The 19,562-nt window shown below is 39.8% G+C and overlaps 1 protein-coding gene and 1 long non-coding RNA gene across 2 annotated transcripts; one reads left to right on the top strand and one right to left on the bottom strand.

Moving 5' to 3' along the window:
- Nucleotides 1-2,226: 2,226 nt before the first annotated feature.
- Nucleotides 2,227-9,275, top strand: LOC102296018 (heterogeneous nuclear ribonucleoprotein A/B-like). The gene is given in 9 exon segments (NM_001286329.1): nucleotides 2,227-2,279; nucleotides 3,768-3,958; nucleotides 4,098-4,266; nucleotides 4,470-4,628; nucleotides 5,142-5,273; nucleotides 5,642-5,747; nucleotides 5,957-6,103; nucleotides 7,519-7,609; nucleotides 8,438-9,275. Coding segments are annotated over 7 exon segments (951 nt in total). The 5' UTR covers nucleotides 2,227-2,279; nucleotides 3,768-3,791; the 3' UTR covers nucleotides 7,590-7,609; nucleotides 8,438-9,275.
- On the bottom strand, nucleotides 9,165-14,233 carry LOC102295819. Its single transcript, XR_315403.2, has 3 exons — nucleotides 14,130-14,233; nucleotides 12,848-12,978; nucleotides 9,165-11,497 (listed from the first exon to the last, which is right to left on the bottom strand). It is a non-coding gene; the product is annotated as an uncharacterized LOC102295819 (long non-coding RNA).
- Nucleotides 14,234-19,562: the final 5,329 nt, after the last annotated feature.

Raw genomic sequence — 19,562 nt, 5'->3', positions numbered from 1 at the left:
TTGCAAGAGAGCATCGACGAGTCATCGAGAAGGTCACAAAAGAACCCAGAATAACCTCTAAAGAACTGAAGGCCTCACTTCCCCCAGTTAAGGTCAGGTCGTCATTCACCAATAAGAAAGAGACTGGGGGCAAAAATGCTATCCATGGCAGAGTTCCAAGACGAAACCACTGCAAAAGAACACAAAGGCTCGTCTCACATTTGCCAAAAACATCTTGATGATCCCCAAAACGTTTGGGAAAACATTCTGTGGATTGAGGAGACAGAAGATGAACTTTTTGGAAGGTTTAAGACCTGTTACATCTGGTGTAAAATGAACAGATTTCAGAAAAAGAATATCATACCAATAATCAAACATTGTGGTAGTAGTGTGATTGTTTAGGGTCACTTTGCTGCTTCAGCACCTGGAAGATGTTGCCATAAACCTCATTTCAGTTGTTGCAACTTTGCACATTTCTAAGTTCTAATGTGTGTGTGTGTGTGTGATGTGTGTGTGTGTGTAGTGTGTGTGTGTGTGGATGTGTGTGTGTGTGCGTGTGCGTGCGTGGTGCGTGCGTGGGTGTGTGCACAAACTTGGCCAAAGACAGATGATTCTGATTCTGAAAAACCTGACAGAGAATGTCAAACCATCAGTTCATGCCCTGGTGTGTTTTTGGACAATGATCCAAAACACACCAGCAAGTCCACCTCTAAAAGGCTAAAAATGAAGGAGTAGAAGAAGAAGAAGACAAAGAGTGTGTAGTCAAAGTTCAGACTTAAACCAGATTCAGGTGCTTTGGCATGACCGTAAACAGGACCTTCAGGTTCAAAAACCCTCCAATCTGACTACATTAAAACAATTCTGTAAACCAGCGGTCCCCAACCTTTTTTGCGCCACGGACCGGTTTATGCCCGACAATATTTTCACGGACCGGCCTTTAAGGTGTTGCGGATAAATACAACAAAATAAAACTAGTACCGGTACCGAAAAAAAGAAAATTTATTCATAACACACGTGAAAAGACGGAAAAGTAAACGATAAAAACGATAACAAAATAACGCTGAAAACCGATAAAAACCCTGAAAATTATACATTTCACACCTGAGCCTCAACTCTCGCGGCCCGGTACCAAACGACTCATGGACCGGTACCGGTCCGAGGCCCGGGGGTTGGGGACCGCTGCTGTCAATGCATTGCTTTTCATGTTGCTTTTATTCTACTGTGACAGCAGGGGCGTCAAACTCAAATACACAGTGGGCCAAAATTCAAAACTGGAACAGGGCTAACGTTAATATTTATTGAAATATATTTATTCCTCCAGATATAAGAATGAATCTTTTCTTATGGACTCAAACACGTTTTGCTGAAAAACTGAATATGGAACATGCAAAGCTTAATACTAAACAATATATATATATTAGCTGTATAATACCAGTAGGCCAGCTCTAATAGTAATTTGGTATGGATTCGCGGGCCAAATGTAATTAGGTTGCCGGCCAAATTTGGCCCACGGGCCAGAGTTTGACACCTATGGTGTACAGTGACCTTGAGTGTTTTTGAAAGGCGCTTTCAAATAAAATGTATTATTATTATTAATTCTACAAATAATAATTGGCAAAAAAAACCTCCACAGCAATGTGAAAGACTTATTAGTTCTCGCTACCATGGGTTGTACAACCAGTTATTAGGTTTAGGGGGCGATTACTAATTCTCATAGGGGCATTTTTCCCATTAATAAGTAAAATCACCATTTAAAAACGGTATTTTTATTTTTTCGTAGGTTATCTTTGTCTAATATTAAAATATTCTTGATGATCTGAAACATGTAAGTGTGACAAATATGAACAGTACAAAATGTCTTCTTTAATCCCTGATGTCGCAGAGGATCGTAACAATGTAGCGAAGCTACAGTACAAACATCGGTTTCACTTTTGAAGCTATTTGTAGCCGACTAAAATGAAGATACGGAAACACACATTAGTATTATTCACGCTTTTAAGCCTAGCATGTTTAAAACGTTTCTTTTGAGACGCCACTCTAAAAAGAAAGCAGAACACAGGAAGCAGGAAGGACGTTTGGCTACTGAATGTGGCTTTTGTCACAGCGGGCGAACAGTCAACCAATGATCCAACGCCTTTAACTTCAAAAGGGTCGCTTTCGTCCAATCACGCATGTCGACATTACGACGTGGTTGTTTCTTGGTCACATCCGGTCATATATATGTTGCCACGAGTTAGCGGCGAATTTGGAGCGTGTCCATTTTGAACAGCCACTCGGCGTCCCCGGTATTTTCAGTCAAAGTAAGAACACGTTTTTATTGTTATTTTGGGTAATAGCAAATATAAGAGTAGTAAATAGTAACTGTAGGAGTTCCGGTTTATATCGTGCTTATTTCCATCGTGATTCTTCTGCGGCGACCATTTTGTTCGTGTGCGGTGTTTTCTTGTTAGCTTGTAAGCATGGCTAGTTCGTTAGCTGCAGCGTGCTAATGTGCGTTAGCGCGGCTTTTGCACGCTATGAGTCTCTTGTTCTCCTGATGATTCTCATCCGTTGTGCATAATGGCAGTTTTTAAGTGCACTTTATATAATCTAAACGGTTTTTGTGTTTGGTTGGTTGCCCATCTGATAGCCCGGCCTGCTGTCTGCCCCGAGCGGTAACGGAGCAAAGCGCGGTCCGCTTAAACGTTTGGACAACATGGAAGACTCACGCTCTTTCTTTCCTTTCAACCGCGGCTGTGGGGTCACTGGTGCACGCACAACTGCGTGTAACTGTCTTATTACTGATGATGGTCGGTGGTGTGTAAATAATAAATAACCTGCCGATATATGGCGCCATTGCAATGATCGGACTAACGCTTTAACTTAAAATTAGCATTCAGTTAGCATTATGTATGCGGCTCTTTATTAGCATTCCGATTTATGCTCAATATTCTCTGAAAATAGGGACGAATAGAAATATCTTTAGGCCGTGTATCGGCTCTCCTTATACAGTAATTTCCAAACTCTGGGGAAAAATAGTTTCTATTGCTACTTGAATTTAAATGAGTACACTCTTTGTGTGTATCTGTTTAGAGTTAATTAGTTTTTATCCCGGGTGTCTTTAAAGCCATGTGCCTATTCTGTTGTTTTGTTATGATGCTATTGGTTATGTTTAACTATTTTAACAAAGGACCTTTAAAACTATACATTTTAAAATGTAGGATCCTAAAAATGACTAGAAATTAAGATGTAAAGTAACAAATGTTTAAAATACTACACACGATTAGTTGATCACAGAAGATCAACTAATAATATAGGACTAAAACCATACATTTATTATACGCTAATAAAAGCCATTCTGTAGTTTAAACGTCAGTATTTTCAGATGGGAAGTGCTGCCTCGTTTTTTGTTTTGGTTAAACTTTGCAGTTAATAGATCATAGAGGATCCTTTTGGTAAATAAATCAACAGCATTTTAGAAGTTCAGCCTGTTGCAGAGTATGTAATGTACATTTAAGTATGAGTGAGTTTAAAACCAATGTGAGAGCGACTTAAAGTCAGCATAAGTGTGGCTGAATTTTAATCAGTCTTATTTGAACAAATTAGCAAGTGAGAGCAAAGATGGGATCAGGTAGTGATATGAACAAAAGGTTTCTTGTCCTTGTTGAAGAGTATTTATAAAGCATCAAAAACGTAAAGAAAACAATACCGCTTCCAGTTAGTGTTGTGCGTGAATTGATAAATGTTGGTTTAATGTAGTCTGCTACCTACTTCTCCAATCTCTCAAACTTTGTCTTGTCCCATCTCAGTCATTTGAAGATCCCACCGTCAGAATGGCAGACGCTGACAACCTGCTCATGGAGACATCAGAGCAGAACGGCAACGAGGGAGAGGAGGAGCAGAATGGAGCTGAGCTGGAGCAGATGGCCGGGGACGAGGAGCAGGACAACAACACAGATGGCGGAAAGATCGACGCTAGCAAAGGAGAGGAGGATGCTGGGTGAGTGTCTGGTTGGACTGTGGTTGGCCACATGTGATGTGTGCGAGGATCTCGTGATGGCATGATGAGCCTTGGGAAAATAAACTGTGAAACCTTGTAAATGTAGACATTGCTAACATTTCTCCATTTAATTTTACAGGAAAATGTTCGTGGGTGGCCTCAGCTGGGATACGAGTAAAAAGGACCTGAAGGATTACTTCAGTAAGTTCGGTGAGGTGTCAGACTGCACCATCAAGATGGACTCAAACACTGGCCGATCCCGAGGCTTTGGTTTCGTTCTCTTCAAAGACTCTGCCAGCGTGGATAAGGTGACCCCCCCCTCGTAACTGAGCATAATTTCATCCCGAACGGGCTCCAGAAGCTTTTATGGGAGAACGGCTCTTAGTAATATAAATGAATCATATGCTAATCAGCCACACTGCCTTGTCTGCATTATTAGTCATCTCTGTGATGATGACTCTAATCTCTGTGCTGTTATTGTCTGTTAATGGTAATATATCTGTATCCACAGGTACTCGAGCAGAAGGAACACAGACTGGATGGACGCAATATCGACCCTAAGAGGGCGATGGCTATGAAGAAGGATCCCGTCAAGAAGATCTTTGTTGGGGGTTTGAACCCAGAAGCAACTGAGGAAACCATCAGGGAATACTTCGGCGCCTTTGGAGAGGTTGGTTTCAAATAAAATGTATTTTAAATATCTGCGGTTAGAATGCAGCAACCACTACATCTCTCTTGTATGTTGAGTCTTCTTGGTTAAGTGTTTCCAGAGTTAAACTTGGGTAGATGGCAGTATTATTTTTATTCTCCTGTACAAACTCTGTGGATATGTTTGAGAGCCACTGACTTGCCCAACTTTGTATACTCATGCAATTCAACACATTATTTACAGTTTTAATCCTGTTCTTACCAGCTAAACTGGTCTAAGCCATAAATTAACCACATGTACATCACCACTGGCCAGTAAACAACAAAGTTGTAGATTAATTTGAGGAAGTCATCCTGTTAAGGATAAATAATAACAGATATTCTGGCACTTGTTTGTGTGTTTGAAGTTTGACTAAATGATGTGGCCGACATTTTTAAAGCAGAGATAATTTACTCCTGAGATTGCCATACTACATGCACCGTATTTGTTGTTTCTGATCAAAATCTTTTCTCCGATCATCTTTTTTTTTTTCAGATCGAAACCATTGAGCTCCCAATTGACCCCAAATCAAAGAAAAGGAGGGGATTCATCTTCATCACATACAAAGAGGAAACCAGCGTAAAGAAGTGTCTGGAGAAGAAATACCACAACATCCAGGGTGGCCGGGTAAGCAGTTATTCCAGAAGTGCTGATGTACAGCTGGAAATCAGCTTAAATTCTTCTAATCAGCTACCTGGTGGACAGTGCAGCCTCACCTGTGATCTGTTTTGGTGAAGAGTGACAAAGATTAAGCCACTACAGATTAACTTGTTGCAAACTGATGTTTGACCAAGTCGGTAGTTAAACCCTGAGTTAATGCTTGAGATGTTTTTGAAATTTACAACTTTGAGTTTTCTCTGTATACACATGGGAAGTGGGTCACTCTTTAATTGCAAATGTTTTTGTAAATATTGCAAGGCGGTTTTAACGTTAGTTTTGTTTTAAAGACCACATAAAGGAGAGAGTGGATTTTTCAGTATGTATATCTCTTTTAGTGTGAGCTGAAAATTGCTCAGCCAAAGGAGGTGTACCAGCAGCAGCAGTACGGAACAGTGCGTGGAGGTGGCTATGGAGGAGGCCGAGGAGGCAGGGGCCGTGGAGGTAAATGACGATGATCACCCTCTTCCTTTCTGGATTTTCTTGTTTGTTTTGAATCTGTATGATCGGGTAAATGCTAAGAGGCTAGGTCACTGTTGACAGCACGTTTTAGTGGTAATGGGTATTAATATGTAATTTGGAACTTCTCGTGTACTTCTCGAGTTGGATGATATTGAAGTTTAGACCAAACTCATGTGCACTTTGTGTTTCAGGTCAGAGCCAGGGCTGGAACCAGGGCTATGGAAACTACTGGAACCAAGGATATGGCAACCAAGGCTATGGCTATGGTGGATATGGCAACTACAGCAACTATGACTACTCTTCTGGTTACTACGGATATGGTCCTGGATACGATTACAGTAAGTGCAAACATGCAGATGAGTTGTAACTTGGAGTAACAGTTAACACATCGAAGCCCAAACCTGAGGTGTACGCGTCAGTACTGATTGTGTGATTGTTTCCCCTTACCCCGCCCCCACTACAGCCACAGTACAAGAGTAAACTGCTTGATGTAGCCATGCCAGTACTTCTAGACCTTTGAGCTGTTCCACTTGCTCTGATAAACTTGCTAACATAACGTTTAAGATGTTCATTTTTCCCTCAGTTATATTTCTGTAGATGCATAAAGTTGGTGCTGCATTAACCCTTTAAGACCTACCATAGAACCAAGTCTGCCAGAGCTTATATTATATTTTTACATGGTGTGGTGCCATTTTTGGGAGCATTTCAAGATTTTAATAATATGTATTCATTAAGTGCATAGTAATTACATAAATTGCAAAAAAGTGCAATAAACTACAAAAAAATTGAAAATCGTTTTTGCTTTTTTAACATATTTCTAGTTAGAGAAATTTAAGAGGCTTATCCCTCAAAACTGTAAATACAAAAAAGTTGCACAAAATAGTTTCCTACCACAGGAAATTTATTTTGAGTGTCTTCATAGTTTTATTTTTGAAATACCCCAATTTTTATACACTGCAGGAAAAACGAAAATGAATATTATACTGCAAATTTGCAAAAAAGCAGCATGTGCAGCAAAATAAACTATTTCCATCGGTGCAATATGAGTCCTAAGCATCCCAGAAACGACACAGAAAGTCATAAAGTCAAAGATAACTTTTAAAAACAGTATAGGCCCTGTGGCCCTGATGGTAAACCCCCCCCCACATTTCTGCGAAAATGACGTCACTTCCGGTTTCGGGCAGGTAGTGGCGGACATGCAAAAGTTCGTGCTGACGTCTATTCCAACATAGGAAGTGTTATGAACAGCTGATCGGATCGGCAAAGCGTGTTTCTGGAATATTATGTTTTTGTTGCTGCAAGTGCTTTTTATGCAGTTTTTGCAAAGCTATATGTGGGAGGAAACTGTGACCTAGGACAAGCTGATGGCATAAGATGTAAGTACATCTCCTCTGGTTTCATATGCAAAAAAAATTATTGCGCTAGCTTACGTGGTTGCAGAGCTACCGGGATTTAAAAATAGTTATGCAAAACAGAGCGTGCCCGCTCTGACCGGCTCTAAAGAGTTAACAACCTAAAATTTGCCAAAACACATCTGGCTCGTGTTTCCTGGTTTGACTCTTGGAGTTTGCCTCGTTCCTGCCACCCATCTTTAGTGTTTAAGACGTCATTGAGTGCCGTGTTTTCTTCTCAAGCCTCTAGAGTGTAGTTTGGGGAGCCGGAGAACTGGGTTCCTGTCCTGCTCTTTACTTAACACTCAAACATCATCTGTCAGATGTTGAGCTCTTGCTTTAATACTGCGTCTCCTTCACAGACCAGGGCAATGCCAGCTATGGAAAAACCCCAAGGCGGGGGGGACACCAGGCCAACTACAAGCCATACTGATGGTCACTTGGCAGTGCAAGGTATGACATTGCTACAACGCAACATGTGCGACTGTGTCTTAGTGCTACGTATTCCAGTTTAAACAGTGGATAGACTGATTAGACCCCCACTCACACCTTGCTGTTGTAATTTCAAGTTCGCATGAGTTCCCCTTTGATTTGACCTGTCACTGTCCCAAACATAGCTGTGGGGTCAGTCCTGGCTTTCACCAAATGGGAAAACATTCCTTTCCAATCGTCACCAGAAATGCCAGGCAGTTGGATTAAATATTGTGTTTTAATAATAGAACACAGGTCCCCAAAATGTTAGATGTTAGGCAGCCACCTGCTGCTGACTGACTGCAGTTAGCATAAATATCATTGTTCAGGATTGTTTTACTGCTGGACACAGATGCCTGCAGACATAACTGATGACTAGTTGCTCTTTTGTTTTTATTTTTGGTTTCTTTTTAATGCAACTCCATTTGAACACCTGGAGGACACATTTACAGTTGGCGCAGTCTCAGCTGAGTATTTGATCACAGTAAACTGGCGAACATGTGGACGTCCTCCTGTAGCCTCAGACTCGTGTTAGTTCCTGCATCTGTTTGGGTCAGAGTCTAACTATTTGTACTTGAGTAAATTGGTTGCCAGGAGCATCTCTGCTGTTGAAAGTGAAATAGAGAGAGCACTTAGATGTTTCACTTGGCACTGAGCTACTAATAGCTGCTGTAAGTGGAGAACAGATTGAAGTTTTCAAGTTAAAATACTCATAGAAAGCTGTCTTTTTAAAAGTTTAATTTCCCTTTGAAAAGATTAGACTTTGAATGGTTTGTTCCAGCTGTGTCATTAATGTGTGTCACCCCTCAGGACTCCAGTGATCCAGTGAGACCGACGGCTGGACGGACACACACTGGGCCAGACTCGACCTCTTTTATGACAGAAGACCATTTGTACAGAAAACACCAGAAATGTAACTTTTTTTCTTTTCTTTTTTTGTTTTTGTTTTTTAAACCCTATCAGTTTTAGTTTTTATTTTTCCCTCGTGTTTTTGTTTTGTTTCCTCGTCCCCTTCCACATTTCCACCGGAAGTGTAATTTTTACTGTACTTTTTGGTACCTGTTTTGATTCTATTGTATTGTAAGGGTTGTATTTTACATGTTTGATGGCTTTACAGGTTGAAAATCTTGGCGCTGTAAAGGAGCTTTTTTGACAAATAAATACAGTTTTCAGTAAATTTTGTTCTGATGCTTCCAGGTTTTGGGGAGGAATATGAAACATTGAGTGGGTTTAGGATTAAAGTTCAAATGTCAAGGATAATGTTGATTATGGAATTCTTTTTTCCCCCCTCCCCCCTCTTTCTTTCCTCTTTGTCCCTCCTTACATGGATTCCAGTGTACCTGAGAAGGATTTTTAACTTGCCAGATTTCATCAGTTGTAAAACACAGGTTAAAAGACTGTTCCAGGCTGTTTGAACCCAACATCTGGAAGCCTGCGGGGTGTGTGGGATGTGCTGGGAGGGGAAATGTTTTGTCACTTTAGATCGTGTTCTTCATACGCCGTTGGTTTTAGAAATGACCGTTTCTGAAGTTAAATGTCTTTTTTTTCTTTTTTTTTTTTTTCTTCTTCTTTTCTTGACGGACTTGAGGGCCAGTGTCGTCGTCTCAGCCAGTGTCTCTGGCATTTATTAGTAATAAACATTCTGGTTTGTAATGATCTTTGTATTTTTAATTCTTAATGTTACTGTTAATGGTCCAAGTCATTAGATAAAACTGTTTCAATAGAAACTGTCCAAAAAGGAAAAGGAAGTTTCCTACTGAACTACAATTGAGCCCCTGCGGTTTTTATTTTTCAGTCATTTGTGAGTGATCCCAGTTTGACCTCAGCATGCCAATTCCAGGGAATCCCGAATCCAAGCGTCTGTGTTCCCTGGATGTCACCTGGACCTCTGTCCGCACCATTATGTGCACGTAGATGCTTCATGTGTTTTGTTTTTTTTAAAAATTCATCACTATTGATGCTTGGTGCATTAGGTGGCATTCTGTGATGATGATGAAGGATGCACACTCGTCAATCTGGGAGTAATTATAATCTGAATTATCGTCTTGCCTGGGGAGTGGTGACCTTGCGTTTCTGCAGTTGTCTCTGTAGTTTGGTGTTGGGGCTTTGAACTGAAATGTGGCTGTGCGCAAACAAAATAAATGCGTTTAACAAAAAAAAAAAAAAAAAATCAGGCCTGTCCCAATGATCGCTCAGATGTGGCTGAAGTTGAAGGAAAAACTGCCACGTTTTGTGGACTCCAGGTAAGAAAAGTAATACCTGACGTTCTCTTTGAAGCCTGAATGAAGAGACTAGAGTGCAAGTACACTACGGTAAAATGACGTCTTCCTTGAGCTGCAACTAAACAACGATGGCAAAGGCAGGGTGGTGCTTTTTGCACTTCAGTTGATAACTCCTTTCCCCCAAAGCTGGTATCTTTTGTCTGTTTGTTTTTCCCGTGTTCATTCTTTGTTATACCTGAAAAAAATGAGCCATAATGAGCGTCTTGCAGGTAATAATTGTAGATAGAATAATAACCACATTTTTATTGGAGACAGCTGGGCAACACCTAGTGCTATCGACTTTATTTTTCTCATCTTTGCTTAAATACCTAAAATGAAACCGTAAAATAAGCACAGTTTACTAAAATCAAATCCTATCCTTTTGGGAAGTATTGTTAATGAAGTTGCTGTTTCCACTAAAAGCCACTAGATGGCGCTGCTGTTAAACTCAGCTCACACCATAGCGTGTTTCTCAGTCACAGGCGAGTTTAGACCCTTTCATCAGAGCACCCTTAATTAATTAGTGTTATTAACACTAATTAATAGTGTTAATAACACCGTATCTTAGTTTATTTTCTGGAATTATCTTTGTTCTCTAAATGGCGTTCAAAACATTAGCTAATGTAGCTTAAATCACCAGAGATTATTAGCTAACCTTCTGTTTCACTAGTCTGCTGGTATATCGGGAGTTGCCAGTCAGGGAGCTGATGTACTTGTATATTATTATAGTTTATTTTAAAGAAAAATCCTTTTCTGGTCGATTTTGTCTTCAGTGTTCGGATTTTGCGAGATGTATAGTCGTGTAACTTTTACAGACAATGTCAACAGTGGAAAGTCCATTTTAGACTTACTCTGGTGTTTTAAGAGCATCTTGATTGTGGATAATTTCAGTTGAATGAAGAACAAAAACAAAGGTTTTCATCTGTAAAACTCCTGAACTGATGGCAAATGAAATTACTTATGTGAAGCGAAAATAAACTCACAGGTACTTTAGCACTTTTTAATTCAAGTTTACAATCACCATTAACCCTGTACTTCATACACCTGTAGATTCAATTACAGGTCTTCTTTTAAACTTCAACTTCAGCAATGGCTGGTAGCACCGGGGCCTTAAATCTTCTGGTCTGTCTGCATGTGATGCGACAACTAGACTTCCAAACATAGACTACACCTGTCTGTCTTTCTTCTGGTCTGTTTGGTGAGGCTGCACCTTCCAATGTCTCTTTGGCTTTATCATCTTTTTCAAAGCCTGTCTTTCCATCCAGGGATGTCTCCCCACTGCTCATATCAAGAGTCCAACTTCTCATGGGGTCCTTACGGCAAATCCTAACCCTGACTAGAGTCTTATGCCCCTCTGAACTGGTGAAAATGGGTTGACGTGCTGAACCATCAGATTGTGAAAGCTGCCTGTTTGTTTTGGTCCCTTCATTGGGCCATCCTCTGCGGACGAGTCGGGCTGCCATGAGGAAGGAGTCAGCCTGGCTGTGCAGCATCTCGGAGCAGTATGACAGCGGCGGCCCGGGCATGGCCGACTTAGTGTCCCGGTCAGAAGGTGCTGGCTTACTGCGGCCTACCATCCTTCTGTTGTTACAAGTCGCCACCTCTATTGCTGTAATACAGAAGGTATAGATGCACCAAAACATTATGAGTAGCCTCTTCCACAAAGACATAAACACTGACTCTCAGCCAAGTGTGACCTCAGCATTCTTTCAGTTTATTCGTAACTTTCTTTGAATTATGTTCACACTGCATGATAATTATGGAGTGAACACATGGGAGACTGAAAAAGACAAAAAAACAACAACCCCACATTAAACAACAAAAGTCATATTTATCACCTCTATTTACGTCCAATATAGATATGTCCAAATATTAGCAATAGTGTCAGAAATCTGACACTCCACAATTCACAAGCTATTTTATAACACTGCCATTAAGTGTCCAGTAAGGTTTTTGTAATTAACTAAAAGTAAACTAAAACTAGATGTGAAAAAACATTTCAGTAAACTTAAATAAAAATAAAAACTAGACTTGAAAAACATTAAAAACAAACTGAAGCAATTTTGTGAACTTGGAAAACTAAACTAATAAAAACTAAACTAAAGCTGTGATTAGACAAATATTTTCAAAGTGATTGGCTGAAAGAATCTTTGTTGGTGCTGAAGGAAACTGCAGATACTTTTTACTCCGTCTCACTTTAACATCACAAAAGGGATGTAGGTATTAATCTGGAGGTAAAAAAAAAAAAAGGGTGCTGGTGGTAGCACAACTTTTCTACTTGTGCAGCATTCAGATGAATCTTAGCTGAAATTTCTCTTCAATCAAAAAGAACATTTGTAGTTAGAAACATTAAAATGCATTGTGGTGCTTGAACTTAAAAGCCATATGGATCCCTTTCCCCCTGTTGAGCAGATATTATGTGGGGTAAAAGCTCTGGTTTGCTGCTGAACTCGGCCACCTTGGAGAGACTGTTTTGTATTGCTGATAAAGAAAAGCCAGTGTTACATTGACAGTGGCTGGTCTGTAACCTGGATTGTGTCCAGGGCTTCTTCCTTCCTTGCTGTTTGCACTGATTGCACTGATATTTGGTCCCTGGTCTTTACTTTTGGAGTTCAGCAGGTTTATCTGCTGTGAACACGATTTCATATTAGTGTCTGCTGAGCAAGCAAATTTTAAAAAACGGTTCTTGTACCAAACTAGCACGGCTCAGAGCATCTCTGTCTGCCAACTCGACCCAGTTAAACATGTTTTTATCTGAACTTGTCTGGCTCTTATCTAGGTTGCATCTTATAGCTTTAATGCAGCTGCTGCTGAAGCAGTTTGTTTTCATTAATTCTCCAAGAGGTGGAGGCAGACGTCTGTAAGAGCAGCTGCAAGTGAGACCATGACAATAACAATGGCACATTGAAGCAGCCTTTCCTAGAATGTGGGGAACTTTACTTGAAGTTGTGAAGCTCACCTTACTGGAGGCTACTGAAGCTGGATGGATCTGCCCTGGAGATGCTGACAGCAGCCACACCGCCCAGGCGGAGGAGGGTACAGGGTGTGCAAGCTAAAAGATGGACCCCCAGGACCTCTGGTGGAAAAAGTCTTGGAAGAAAAAAACCAAAAGATTAGAACTTAAAGATTAACTGAAAACAAGATTTAAGGCTTGATGCCAGCAAAGAACCACTTTTTAAGCACGACTGATACAAATTCCTGTACCTTCAGTAGATATTTAATGTCATAATCAAATATAATATTAAATGATATATGGTATAATGATCAACAAGCACATGCTGTCACTTTGGGAGCATCACCACAGTTCTGTCAATATTGGCAATAATAGCTAACTCCACACTGACAGTGTCACCTCCGGACTCTCTGCTAAGCGACCTATGGACACTGGCTGGATCTGCACTGTCACTGAAAGCAGAGGTTCTCTGTACTTTGCAGTTTTTACTTTGCAGTTAATTCAGGGGTTATTTTTCTTCTGCTTTACGCTTTTTAGTCAATATAATCCTTAAAATTCATTCACAGTGGTCGCAAAGAAAAAACACTTTAAAAGTTTTGGACTCAAATGTTCCCTTCAGACCAACTAACCTGCAACATTGGTCTGTGTTTGCAATCCTGTAAGCCTCGGTATATTTGTTTATTATTCAATACATGTATGCAACTCAATCAAAGTTGAGTTGATATCAAACATTGGATAAAGACATTGGAATTTTTCAGTAAGACTGAATTATGCAGCCAAAAGTAATAAATTACTTCAGAGGTTTTCAGTATTTGACTCACCGTAGACAACAAATATATTTAGGTACATTTATGTAAAGACACTTGATTTTTCCAGCTGTAAAGAAACTTAAAATAAAAACATGCTGTTAAGTAGACTGTTTCAGTCCAGACTGTGCCATTTTTTTCAGCCTCACTTTTGACGTAAACACAGTGTGAAAATCATACAGCAAGGTTATTATTAATCATGAGAAAAATATAAAATTTCAATAGAAAATCTGGGAAATTAATATTAATAATGCAAAAGTCAAAATCAACTTTAACTCTGAGTATTGTTTTTTTAACCACATTAATGAAACTCAGACTGCAAGAAATGCATGATGATGATCAGCTCTAGCCAGACCTGTACAAAAGCATGCTGCTTTAACAGCGATAATTCATCTTTAAATATTTAGATTATCGACAGTTATGTAGTTATCATAGAAGCACACTAATGCAAACTATGACGTGGGTGTGGGTTCAAGTTATACCAGATTTCAGTCGAAGATCCTCATTTTTCTCTGTGCTCTTCTTCGTCTTCTCAGGACTGACTGATCTACTTCTGCGTAATCTCGATCTGAACGCTTTTTCACCTCTCTCTCTCTCTCTCTCTCTCTCTCTCTCTCGCTGACTCCCACTCGTTCTCTCCTCCTCTCTGCAGCTCAACTACCGCTAACAGAATTTAAATAAGAGGAAATGTGGCACTATAAACAGTTTCGTTAAAAAGTAACAGTGCATGAGGTGTTTACATACATATTGACTGTGCAAAAGAACAGCCCTGAAAAAACAAAAACTAATAAACACACAGTTTGCATTCTACGTTAAAACCTGAAAGTTGCAGAAAATGATCTGAAAACCAGGACCGTGTCCTTGCTCAGGTGCTAAACCTGCACGTATCTGTATTTTTAGCACAGCAATGCACAAAACCACGTAGCCCTGTCACACTGCAGCTCAGCGTTGCAAATAGTAAAAGTGAAAGTAGGTCTGTTGGCAACTCGTAAAAACAAAAACAAATGCTCTTTAGGCTATGTCCCAAAAAACAGATGTCATAAGCATATAACCACTTAATAGGATGTGTAAGCACATTAAATACTTGGAGTGCTTTCTTATTTTCACCAGTCAGATTAGTCCAGTCAGCACCATAACGTAGTTCAGATTATGTAAAATGCATATTTCTCACCTTATTTACATTCAATATAGCATTAGCGTCAGAATTCAAAATCCATAATTCACAAGCTGTTTGCTAAAACTTTCTGTCTGCTGGGAAGGAGGACACAGTTTGAAAAGAGCTGCCTGCTGTGACTGGAAATAAGGTTTTCAGAGTAGCACAACATGTGATTGGCAGAAAGAATCTAAAAACCTAAGATGGAGTTGAGAAAAGTGCAGATATTCTTTTACTCTGTACCACTGGAAGTGCAGATGGCTTTAGTAACTGGGAACATCTTATATGCTTTGCGGTTTTTAAATAGAAGTTTTTATTTCTCCTCGTTGAGCAGAGGCTGTTTACACTGGTTGCCAGTGAAAGCCATAAAGAACCGTTCACAGAGAGCATCTTTAGAGGCATGTTACATTTCTTTCACAACAGATTGCCTGTTTGAAAATTATAACCAAAGATGCTTGAGGATTTGACTTCTGCTTAACTCAGCAACCTTGGAAAGACTGTTTGGCATTGCTGATTAAAAAGAAAAAGAAAAGTCAGCATTATGTGACGGTGGCTGAACTTTAATCTCAGTGTGCAGGACTTCTGTCTTCTTCTCTGTTTGCACTAATGCAACATAACAACATGCCAGAGTGATCACGGTAGCAGGACCGCTGGAAATCAGGATGTTGGTTTCTGTTGAGCAACGGCATTTTGTAAAACCCGTTCTTGCGCCAGTCTGGCTTGGCCCAGAGCATCTGTGCCCGCATGAGACATGCTTTTCGATTGCCTCTTGTCTCTTATCTTGATTTTGAGTGAGTTGTGCAAGTTTTGCTAACATCCCAGACAGCAGTGTTTCTCAGAGAGTCGGATTTGATCTCAGACAGTTGCTTTTTTTTTTTTTGCGTTTGTTTTGAAAAAACTAAATAATACTATATGTTTTGTGACTTGAATCCATCATGTTGGACTGCAGCTGATAGTGGTCCTTGTTCTGCTCTGCTGCTTTGATGAGCTCAGCAAACTGGCAACACCTGCTGCAGGTTCAGATTAGATTAGAACTGCAGATCAAGGACAAGATAGACTGCAGAATAAAGGACTCGTGACAGTTGACTGACATTAAGAATTGACAAAATGGTAATCTGGGCAGGCTGCCACCAGGACAGTAGGAAAACCACCAGACTTTAAGGACTTGAGGAATCTGATTAGCTACAACCAAACCTTCAAAGTGAAAGCTTTGCCAAAACTACACCGACTGCATTATCAAATCTGATGATGAAAACAAAATCGTTAAATATTGTTAAGTACATGTCCATGTAAAGTCTGGTGGAAGAAGATGGATGTTTTGATGTTTCATTTGCTTTGCAGCCATCATGTAGCTTGTAGCTCTATCGTGGATTGGCTGCTCAGACTAGTCTATTGTTTCTGAGTGTTACCACATAGTTTAAAGGATCAGCCTGTCTTCCAAGTCCCACCAAATCAGTTATGGCCTAACAAGTAAAACCTGTGGATGTTTTACAAGGGTGCACAAGAAATGCATTTCTGCAAAGGACAATCTGATCTACAGAGAGAATCACCGGCACTGGTCTTCCATCCATCCAGAACCTGTACATTTCAGGGTTAGGAAACAGACATCTCTGCAGAGTCCTTACATCCCAGACATAAACTATTTAACCCTGCTGCCCTCAGGCAGGCGCTACAGAGCACTGTTTACTAAAACCAGCCATCACAGAGATGGTTTCCTCCCTCAGGGTGTCTCTCTGATGAACACTGTGAAATAACCCACTGCTCTATCATTCAGGTCATATGTACAGTGCACTTCTTAGTTTTGCACATATAGTTTCTTAAGACTTTCTGCAATTTGTCTTTTCTTAATAAAACCTTTCTTTTTTTGAACTGGAACTGAAGTTAGATTTTTTGTTTGTGTGCACAAACTTGGCCAAATAAAGACAATTCTGATTATCTTTAATGTCTGGTTGCTACAGAGGCTGTATTTATTTCTTGTCACACAATAGCTGCCTTGGCAGATTTGGATTTGAACGCTTCTTTGCTTTAGCAATCTTACTCTCACTATTCCCTTACGTTGTGAACCCCATTTTAGACAGTGTTTGTAGGTTTACCACAAATTTGAAGTTGTATTGTTTCAGTCTCATCATTTAGCATGTTGTGACTGTAAGTACACATGATCAGCTGGGTAACTCTCATGTGCTAGTGTGAAGGTGGAATTCAGAAACTTGAAAGCAGCAAGGCTGACAAGTCTGTACAGTTCAGAAAAGGCTACGAAAACAAAGAAGAAACATCTTGTTTATGTTGGGCATTAAACATACAGCCCATAGCTTTTTATTCTTTTCCCTCTGCTGCATGCACTTGGCCTGTTTCCAGGTGTTGAACAAGTTGAGAACAGAGAGGGTGTTGAAACTGCTCCGAACTACTTAGTGAAGTGATTGCTGGCATCTGAAATCTGCATTTGCACACTCTGAAACCTTGTACCCCACTCATTATATTCGCAGAATCAAAGTTCAGAGTGGGATGGAAGAGACCCATGATTGAAGTCCATCAGGGTCAGTTTGCTGGGTTTGCACTGGCTCAGAGCGGCCATCAGTCTAGGCGAAAGGTAATGACAATGCTGCAAAACAGTCATTGAACAGCAAAGTAGTTGCTCTGCAGACCTTACTGTGTCTATTGTTCATCTACATCTACCTTGGTATTATCTTTGACTTTGTACAATTTTATTCAATTGTACAGAGATTTATGTCACATTCATTTTCTGCGTGTGGGGGAAAAAAGAAAGTAGACCGCCATCAACACATCTATTTCAGGATCTCTCAGTCTGTGGAGAAAGAGAAAGGAGAAAAGGGCTTTTGTGTGTTGCAGGTGTGTAAAATCTAACATGCGTTGACGTTAACATGATTAGTAGCTACTGTCATACAAATATGTGACCAAAATGAAACTGGGGCATCTGATGACGTTTGTTTTTGATGGACCAGGCGGCTATGAACCGGCTCTAAATTCCTATCAAGCATTCCTTCTTTTTGTTGGACATGTTTATTGTGACAAAGTCACGCATACGTTACTTTCTGCAGGAAGCACCCACAAGAACACCAGATGTACACCAGCTATTTAATGAATGCAAATGTAAAATTTGACACCTTTTGTTGTGTTTGTAATACATTTTTTCTGATAATAAATAGTTTAGATCAGGGGTGGGCAACTCCAGGTCTCGAGGACCAGTGTCCTGCAGGTTTTAGATGTGTCCTTGATCCAACACAGCTGATTTAAATGGCTGAACGACCTCTTCAACATGTCTTGAAGGTCTCCAGAGGCCTGGTAATGAACTAATCGTTTGATTTCGGTGTGTTGACCCAGGGTGAGATCTAAAACCTGCAGGACACCGGCCCTCGACGCCTGGAGTTGCCCATCCCTGGTTTAGATGATGCAGAACAAAATTCAGCAAACTCTAAATAGGTTAAAAAAATATTTAGAAATTCCAGTAGAAGTTTAAAAGCATAACTTTTCAACTTTTCAAATTCTCACTCAATAATGTAAAATGTAATAGTAATAATGTAATGCCTTATCAAAAAGTTAACTAGCTGATAGTTATACTGAAGAAAGACGGAAGTACTGATGCTGATTGTCGACCTTAAGCAAACAACATCTATGCAGACATCTATGTAGACAGTGATGTACAGAACTCTGACTAAACCTGTCATTGTGTTTGAGAAAACAGCGACAGTGGTATTCAAGTGCAACAGGAATGCAGGGCTATGCAGGAAGGGTAGAAGGACAGATGATTGTCAAAACCTTTTCCATTCCTTTGTTTGTTGTTTTGGATTTCTCAAGCTATTTAGGTTGATCTGCATTTACAGGCAGGCATTTGTTTGTTGGCAAAGAGCAAAGTCGTAAAGCACCAATCATTTCTTTAGTGTCTGTCTTGCTAAAATTTTATTTAAAATATTTCCCAACAGTGATTTGGTCTGGACACCGTTCCCTAACATTCACGGTACATTCTTTAGTGCTCCTTTAATGTGGTTTGTTGTTTAAAGATGATGATGTGTATCATTAAATGGAAAGTTAATGGTGATTGTTATACTGAATAGAGTCTGGGAGAGGTTTATGTACTTATGTTCCTTGGAAGGAACAAAGAGGTGACCTTTTGATGCCAAAGCCAACTTTTTGTGTCATGTTTGTTTGTCTAGTTATTGAAGATGAACATTCATGGTCTTGTGCCCTGACATACACAGGAAACAAAGTGAAGGAAACTTCTTCTAGAAACTTTTAATTAAATTAGACTTTTGCAATCCAGCTGTTGAAAGACAAACTTTTCTTTATAATCAAAATGCAATGAAACCTTAATCACAGGTTAATCCAAGGTTTCAATTTTCTTCCAGGTCTAATGAAAATACTGTTTTGGTTTGTGGTCATTTTCACCAATTGTTTCTTTAACTAAGTCTACCTTCTGTTGGAACAAGAAAGTTGAATTATTTAAAAAATAACCTACATTACATCTGTATCAGTTTTTAAAGTGTTCTTGTAGGAATTGGTCTCTACCTACAAACAGCGTAAATATTCTTGCAGGAAAATGAGAAATATGTCATCCTGTTATTATTATTATTATTATAAAGTCCACTAACGTTTATACTTTTCTTTTCAGTAAAATTAAAGAACTAAAGCAGTGTTACATATTCTTTTCCGTGGTTTTCTTTTAATCCACTGCGCGTTCCAGTGGAAAGTACAACTATATCAAAAAAATTTTTTAAATGGTGAACCGGTGTGTCCGGATTGTCCTGTC

Source organism: Haplochromis burtoni, unplaced genomic scaffold, assembly GCF_018398535.1.
Source record: "Haplochromis burtoni strain Fernald_Lab_line unplaced genomic scaffold, NCSU_Asbu1 Contig_17, whole genome shotgun sequence".
Lineage (NCBI taxonomy): Eukaryota > Metazoa > Chordata > Actinopteri > Cichliformes > Cichlidae > Haplochromis > Haplochromis burtoni.
The sequence above is the reverse complement of the archived record's forward strand: the minus strand, read 5'-3'. Positions and strand labels throughout refer to the sequence as shown.